Below are 7,793 nucleotides of genomic sequence, written 5' to 3' on the forward strand. Positions count from 1 at the left end.
ATGGCCATGAGAATTACGAAGCAAAATAAAGGGCAGAGTGTGCTGGACAGAACCAGCGAGGGGGCGAGTAAGGAGTCTGGAGGCAAAGGTTGGTTGCCAGAGTCTCTGGGCCTTGGTGACCACAGCAATGAGTTTAAGTTTTGTTCTAAGATGGAAATTCACTGGAGAGTTTGGTGCAGGGACGTACCAAGATTAGATTTATATTTTCAAAATATCACTTTGGCTGCTGTGTAGAAATCAGACTGCGAAGGGAGGGAGACCAGCCTCCTCCCCCCCGTTCTCCGTCCCTTCCGCAGACTCTTCGGGCGTGCAACACTCCTCCCTCCCGTCGGACTCCTTAGCGCTGGGGCTTGTAGCATGAGCTCGCAGCCCTATAGGGCCGGTGCAGTTCACACGGCTGCAGTGACTCGTACCAGGGGTTGCTTTGTCCGTGGGTCAGCCCACTAGGGTAGAGACCGCTGTATCCCGGTGCCCCGCCCCGTCCCGGGAGGCTCTGGGTTCCCCGGCCCCGCCCTCCCACAGCGCCCCATCCCCCTCCGACACCTCCCGAGTCCCCGGCCCCGCCCCACCGCGCCGCGTTCCCCGCAGTGCGGGGTCCCGGGCCCCGTTCCATCCCTGGCGGCCTCCGCCGTGGCTGGCGCGGGTTCCTTGCTCAGTGGGCGCTTGTCGAATGGCTACAGAATGGATACATTTATACGAATGATACAGACTTTCTCCGCACCCCACGTGGATGGAGAGCGTTTAAAGATTTCGTCCCCCGCGCCCGGGGGCTCAGTGGGCTCAGCGTCCGCCTTCGGCTCAGGTCCGGATCCCCGGGCTGTGAGGTCGAGCCCCGCACCCGCTCCCTGCTCGGCGGGGCCCGCTCCTCCCTCTGCCCCACCCCGCTGTTCTCTCCGGGAGCATCAGAGGCCATTCCTAGTATTAACAAGAACAAGCGCAGAGAGGGGAAAGCGAGTCTGACGGCGCGACGCCACCACGCCTACCGCCGAGGCTAACGGAGAGCCCCGCGCCGCCCGCACTGCGGAGAGGCCGTGCGAGGACACCGCCCAGCCCGAGCCCAGCCCGCGAGCAGCCCCTCCACGCGCAGCCCCTCCGCGCGCAGCACCTCGAAGCGCAGCGGCGGGCGGAGTCTCGAACCGCTGGGGGGCGGGTGGAGGCGGGACGCCGGCCCCTTCAGCACGCCTATTGGCCGTCCTGGGTACGGACTACTCTCGCTGACCAGCCGTAGTCCAGGTGCGGCGCAAGCGTCGTCCGGAGCCTACGCGAACGGGGCGCGGACGGCGAGAAGCGCGCATGCGCCTGGGCGTCCAGCTGGCCGTGACGGGCGGGGCCGGGGGTTTCCCGCGGGAGAGCCGCCCGACGGGGCCGCGCTGCGTTCCGAGCGTGCTCCTCCCGGAGCCTGGGGACAGGGGACGTTCAGTGCCCGGAAGCTGCCCCGCTGGGAGCCCCCGTCTCAGCTCCTCCTACCCCGTGCTGTGGGCCGGCCGCGCCCTGACCCGCCCTGCGGCTGCTGAATTATTAAAGGCCGGGCAGCCCGACGCCGTCCGCGGGCAGCGCGCCTCCCCCGCCGGCCCGCCGGCTCTGCCCCGGGTAGCCCGCTGGTAGAGCCCGCCAGTGACTAGACAGGCTCGCGGTAATCCTGGTCCTCGCGAGTGCTCGGCGTGGAGCGACGCGGCACTGACCCGGTCACCGGGAGCCCTGCGCGGAGGCGAGGAGGGCGCAGCCGCAGGGCGCCGCGGGCCGAGCAGGTGCCGAGCCCTGGCGTGAGGCCCTGTGGCTGCAGCGGCGTGAGACGGGCCGTGCCTGACCACGGTCCGCTCAGGAGCCTGCAGCGGACTCCCGGGCCAGCGGGAAGCCGGCGGACTGCGGCAGAACCTTGCTGCGACGTGACTTTCGCTCTACGGAGCGGAAAAGTGAGGTTTAGGAAGGCGACCAGTCGGAAGGCTGGGAGAGGGGGGCTAGAACCTGTCTAGGTAGCTGGTGAGGACTGGGTGCGTTGGAGGAGGGAAAAGATAAAACCAGGATGATTCCCAAGCTTTTGGAACGTGCCTCTGGGTGAATAGTGGTGCTGTTTATTGAGATGGGGACAGGTGCCGGGGGTGGGATTCAGGGTTCATCTGTGGCCGCCGTGAGTCTGAAGCGTTCACTGGACATCCAGACAGACGTGTCCAGTTGGAGGTCGGAGAGGGATCAAGGAGAAGAGTTACACATGGGCAGGCAGATGATATATTTTTTTAAGATTTTATTTATTTGACAGAGAGACACACACACAGAGAGCACAAGCAGGGGGAGTGGGAGAGGTAGAAGCAGACTCCCCGCCGAGCAGGGAGCCCGATGTGGGGCTCAATCCCAGGACCCTGGGATTATGACCGAGCAGAAGGCAGACGCGTAACAACTGAGCCACCCAAGCGCCCCATGGCAGATAGTATTTAAACCATAGGTTTTGGTAGTGCCATTTGCAGACGGAAACTAGAAGAGGGCCAAGGGGAAAATCCTGGGGTTCTCCAGCATTGAACGATCCAGCTGAGTTGTGGGAGCTGGCAAAGGAAACCAAAAGGGTAGAGAGGAAAAGTAGGGGTAGGATGTCTTCAAAGACAGGAAAGGCAAACTTGAAAAGATGCGGATTATCTGGCTTAAATGTTTCTCAGAAGTCAAGTGACACGCAGGCAGAGAAGTGGCCGTTGGATCTGATACCTTTTTGGTTACTGAAGGCTTTTTCAAGGGTAGTGCCTAGGGAGAGATGGGGATGGAGCCTGATGGGAGTGTTCCGAGAAGAGGAGGAAAGGCAGAGAGAAAACATTTTGCTCCGAAAAGGAGCAGAGATATAGATAGTTGGAAATAAATGTCTTGAGAGTGTTTTCTTAACTACGAGAGATGCCAGAGCAAATTCCCATGGTGGCAAAGGCTGATGCAGAAGAGAAGGGGAAACTGAAATTTATCGAAGCCCTATTTAGTGTATTAAGAGCTTTGCAAACATTCATCTTCACGATGTTTTACGGATCAGGCAGTTGAGGTTAAATAATTTGCCCAAGGCCATGCAGGTAGACGTGGCAGAGCTGAGAGCCACCCAGGTTTCTTGGACTCTTCACGCCTCACCACCCCATTGCACAGGCACACAGCTCCCTATGCAGAAGCACTGGGACATGCCTTTGCCCCGGCCAGAGTGCCCCTGTCCAGTCGGAGGGCTCTCACACTGGGGGCGTAGGACTTTTTTTCCTCTTCAGATGCTGTAAGCAGGGGCCTCTCCCCCAGACAGCCTGAATACCCAGATACCCATGCAGCACAGGACAGACGCTCTCCCAGTCCTGAGGGCCAGAGGCAAGCAGCAGGAGCCCCCAGAGGCAGGCGCAAAGGGATACTTCTGGGGATGTTCAGCAGGTTTCTTTTGTGTCAGCCAGCGCGTGGGGTGCTGGGGGTTGTTGGTCCCACCAGCTGGTGCCTGTGCCCCCAGCATTCACCTGGATGTGTTCAGAGGGTCAGGAAGCCCAGGTCAGAGCCCAGTCTCCCGGCTGCCCCCATTGAGGCTGAGGCTGTGGGGGCGGGGACCACGCTCCAGCCGGCGGCCAGACAGGAGGCGCCGCAGTGAAGAGCCAGAGCTCAGGTCGCCACAGCTTCGAAGGTGGAGGCTCTCACGGCCTGGCCGACCCCATGGGCTCCGGGGCACCTAGAGGGGGCCACAGGACCGGGCATCAGTGTGGCTTAGCCTAAAGCTCCCGGTTTTCCTGGGTATCTTCCCAGACTCCCCTAACTCCTACCTGCTTAAACCCATGGGCCCCATTCCCACTGGGGTCTGGGGCCTTCTTGGACATCTGGAAGAAACGAGAGACCAAGCCTCGGCCTGGCCAGCTGCTCTTAAGGTCCCCCAAGGAGTGGGCAGGTGCAGGGCCGGAGGGCAGGGGGACCTTTTGAAAGGTGGGCACAGGGCGCCGTTTCTCAGCTGAGCGGGCGCGCAGCAGCTTGGGCGAAGGGCAGCGGGCTAGACGGAAGAGGCAGGCTTCAGAGCAGAGCCCTGGAGAGAGAGAAGGTGGGAAGGGAGGTGCACAGAGGGCCAGGCAGCACTCCCTTAACCCCCACCCCCTGGGCGCCAAACACACGCCTGACCTGTATCTGCAGAGGAAAGGGAGGCAGCCTCTTCCTCGAGCACTTTGGTATAAAGGTCCCTGAAGTCAGCTGTGGGGGGAGGGAGGGAGTGGAAATGCCGGGTCGACAGGCCCTCCCAGGAGAGACTCAACCCCACACACTCCACCCTCAACCAAAATGTCACGTCTGCCCATGTCTGCCGGAAACCCGATGGCGCAGCCCAGCAAGACAGGGACTAAGGCGGTCTCATGGCAGCTGTGTGCCCCCCAACTCCGGCCCCCTGGACGGAGCACGAGGCCAGGGCTGAAATGCTGTTGGGTCCCCTCATTCCTCAGTCACTCCAGCACCTGGGCCGAGGGGCTGCTCCTGTGCCTAAGGAGCAGGTGGGGGGCCTGGGAGAGGGTGGGTAATGGGGACCGGCTGGGAGCTGTGGAAGCTTCTTCCTCTTTCTGCCGCTTAGCTGCTGACGGTGTGGTTTTAGAAGGGGAACGCTCAGAAGTGTCTCCTGTGGGAGTGAACTCACCCCTTCTTGTTCCTTGGGGACCGCCACCTGTCCTAAGCCCTGTGGGCACCACTGGCCCTCTAATCCCCCACCTGCTGTCTCCCGACCCTCGGGGCTGTGTGTGCAGGGGTGGGGCATGCTCACCGGTGTCGCTGGATGTGGTGATGCCTGGGTCACTGTGGGACCGCGGCAGCAGCAGCAGCGGGGGCGGCGGGAGAGCCAGATGGGGAGGCCGGTGCCCAGGCGGTGGTGGCGGCGTGAGGGAACCTGAGCTGTCGCTGAAGCGGCGAGCAGGGGCGCGGGCGGGAGGGGCTGCAGCGGGCCGGCCGCCTCCTGGGCCGCCTCCCCTGGGGACCCGCCGCCGCAGCTCCGGGAAGCAGGGTCCCACCCAGGGCGGCCAGCCCTCCAGCCGGTGGCAGCTGCGGGCGGCTGTGGGGGCTCCCAGCGCGGGCGGGGCCTCGGGGGCCGAGCAGGAGTAGGAGCGGGCGGCCCGCGGGGGCCGCCGGGGCAGGGGGCTGTCCTCGAAGGGGCCGCGCAGGCCGCAGTCCAGGCTGAGGCAGTAGCCAGCGCGGCTGCGCTGGATGGAGCGGAAGAGCACGTAGTCGACCGAGCGCACGGAGCCCTGCAGCTCCAGCAGGCACGAGTCCTCCGACGGGCTCGAGCCCCCGGGCAGGTCCCCGATGGCCGACAGCACCAGAGATCCGCTGTCCATGGACACTGTGGACGGCAGGGGGGCGTGCGGTGGCGGCCGTCTGTCCGCAGCCCTCTGGAGACCTCAGAGTCCGGCACCCCCCACCCAGCTCTGCCCTCCCAGGCAGCCCAGCCCTTGCCCCCCGCTCCCTGTTTTTGCTCACCATCCACGATGGAGGCCACGTGCTCGCAGACGCAGGAGCTGTCGTGAAGCTGGGGATCAAACAGAGTGGCCTGCAGGAAACCCGACGGTCAGGGGGCCGGCACTACGGCCGGTGCGGCCATCCCCCTCACCCCCCATGCGGTGTGCAGGACAGGTCTCTGAAGACCTAGCGTTCAGGCCAGCTTTGCCACCCTGCACAGGTCAGTTATGGGGGCCTGAGTTTCCACATCTGGAAGAAAGGAATAATAGTTCCTGCGTGCCCACACCCCCGCCCCGGCTCTAGAGAAAACCAGATGGCGGGTGCCACAAACACCGTGAGGACTACTGTCTTCTTTGTCCAGGGACAGCAGCTCCCTCAGCTTTTCAGGCTCTGTCGCCAGCTCCCCAGGCCACGCCAAGCCCTGTTCTCACCTGGCTGTCTCCTCGTAGCCCCATGACGACCTCATAAGAAGGAGGGCAATCCGTAGGGTACAAAGGCACCGGGCTGTCCATGGAGCCATTGTAGGTGATGCTGGTAGGAAGACAGGGAGGACAGAGCCTGGAAAAGCACTCCTACTACACAAACCTCCCCCTGCCCCCTCCCCCCAGCAAGCCAGGCTGCAGCCCCTACCCTCTTGCTTAGTTCCCCTGGCAGGACTCCGCCCGGCCTCACCTCTGCGCATCTGTTTCCGAGCTGCAGGTATACTCAGGGGGGTAGTAGGGCGGAGGGGGCACTGGCGGTATGAATTCCTCCAAGTCCAGCGTGGTGTGAAGGACAGGCGCTGCGGGCGCCGATGTACAGCCCAGGGGCCCCAGGGGGCCTGAGACTGAGCGCTCGGGGGCCAGCTGCTGGGGCACGAGCGGCTCAGTGGGCCTGGTTTCTGGGAATGTGGCTTCTAGGCTCCCAGACGCCGCCACATTGTCCTGGGCCTGCCCCCACCCCCGCCCCCCACGCCACAGCCAGCTCCCCTTCTCCCTCTGCCCACTCATCTAGAAAGTCCTCCACTTCATGGCCCCACCTACCCCCAAAATCGCCACCTGTTCTCTGCCCCTACTAGAACACCAACCCTCTATCCTTGGCCCTATCTGGGATCTTCTGGACTCCACCCGATCTGCAGTCCCATTGTCTAATGTCCGCTCTCTGGGCTGCCTGGCATCACGGATTTCTCCCACTCCCTGCCCTTCCCCTCCTCATCCTTCCTCGAACCCCCCCTACACATGCCTAATAAACGACCCATGGCCCCCGGTGTTCAGAAGCCAGCACAGTAGCCGCCGTCCCCTCAAGCCCAGTCCCAGCACACACACGCACCTGCCCCGCATCATACCTGCTTGGCTTTGACCCTGGCCCGCCTCTCACCGTGTGCACAAGGTCCAGGGAGAAGATCTGGATGCAGCAGACGATGGCGGAGAGGGTACAGATGATGGCACCACAAATGGTGAGCCCACAGACGCTGAACAGCAGGTTCTGAGAGCGAGAGAGGAGGAAGGGTGTGAGCGGGGCCTAGGGAGGGGTGAGTCCCACAAGTTCTGGACCTGTGAGGACTCCAGAAGGGGAGGCAAAGGTGAAAACCAGAGGGATGGGGTCAGGGGGAGAAAAGAATGGTTGAATCGGGGAGGGCGCACTCACCTTGAGGGCTCCTCGGGCTTCGTCACAGGTGGAGTTAGGGGTGACTTTCAACTCCTGCCCTGACTCTGGACAGGGCCGGAGTAGGGGGACAGAGGGGCAGCACACACAGACCTTTCCTTCCTGAGCGGCAGGGGGGAGGGCGAAGTCAGGACAAACCCAGGGGTCCCGCACACCTCCCATCACCAGGTCTCTCCGGCCCGCCCTCCTCAGGCTCACCATGGAGCAGTCTTGGAAGTCTCGGGCTAGCTGGGCATTCTTACAGGAGAGAACAGAGCCGGCCATGCTGAGCATGACACAGAGCACCGAAAGCAGAGAGAAGAAGGAGATCTGGGGGAAGCAGGAGCACACTCAGGGCTGGGGCCCTGGGGGGGTACCTCTGCCGAGGATGGGACCAGCCCTCACACACAGTTATGCCTGGCTGGCATGAACTGCATGGCCAGTTCCCTCCCTTCTTGGGGGCATATGCTGGAGCTGGGCACCTGCCTCCCGGGGGGCACCAGACTCTAACACCTACCACTAAAGTGAATGGCCGCTTCCAAGACACAACGCCAACCACCCCGGAGAACGCCAGCTGGGGACAGAGTGGGCACAGGCTCAGCCTGGCAAGGGGGAGGCACATGAGTGAGCCCCTCACCACAGGGTGTGCCCAGCCCTGTAAGAAAACAGCCACCCAGAAGAGGGAGGAGAGGCCAGCATTTGCATCAGCTGCTAGTGTGTATCGCAGGGGCCCCAGGAACCTGCCCCCCCCCCCC

General features: G+C 63.1%; 1 protein-coding gene across 6 annotated transcripts in view; it reads right to left on the reverse strand.

The window, feature by feature from the left end:
• Positions 1 to 2,371: 2,371 nt before the first annotated feature.
• LOC111139019 (family with sequence similarity 189 member B) overlaps positions 2,372 to 7,793 on the reverse strand; it is a 6,263-nt gene continuing 841 nt past the window's right edge. Inside the window, exons 2-12 of one of the 6 annotated variants that reach the window (XM_022491109.1) lie at positions 7,556 to 7,612; positions 7,258 to 7,368; positions 7,042 to 7,161; positions 6,772 to 6,879; positions 6,088 to 6,260; positions 5,847 to 5,946; positions 5,437 to 5,485; positions 4,727 to 5,299; positions 4,102 to 4,170; positions 3,756 to 4,009; positions 2,372 to 3,664 (exon numbers count right to left, since the gene is read on the reverse strand). In XM_022491109.1, coding sequence (XP_022346817.1) covers positions 3,491 to 3,664; positions 3,756 to 4,009; positions 4,102 to 4,170; positions 4,727 to 5,299; positions 5,437 to 5,485; positions 5,847 to 5,946; positions 6,088 to 6,260; positions 6,772 to 6,879; positions 7,042 to 7,161; positions 7,258 to 7,368; positions 7,556 to 7,612 — 1,788 coding nt within the window. In that variant the 3' untranslated portion in view covers positions 2,372 to 3,490. Of the gene's footprint in view, positions 3,665 to 3,755; positions 4,010 to 4,101; positions 4,171 to 4,726; positions 5,300 to 5,436; positions 5,507 to 5,846; positions 5,947 to 6,087; positions 6,264 to 6,739; positions 6,880 to 7,041; positions 7,162 to 7,257; positions 7,369 to 7,555; positions 7,613 to 7,793 lie in introns of all 6 variants that reach the window. The other 5 variants (XM_022491108.1, XR_002640069.1, XR_002640068.1 and 2 more) reach the window with 5 other exon arrangements.

Source organism: Enhydra lutris, unplaced genomic scaffold, assembly GCF_002288905.1.
Source record: "Enhydra lutris kenyoni isolate GAN:26980312 unplaced genomic scaffold, ASM228890v2 scaffoldscaffold94, whole genome shotgun sequence".
Taxonomy (NCBI): Eukaryota; Metazoa; Chordata; class Mammalia; order Carnivora; family Mustelidae; genus Enhydra; species Enhydra lutris.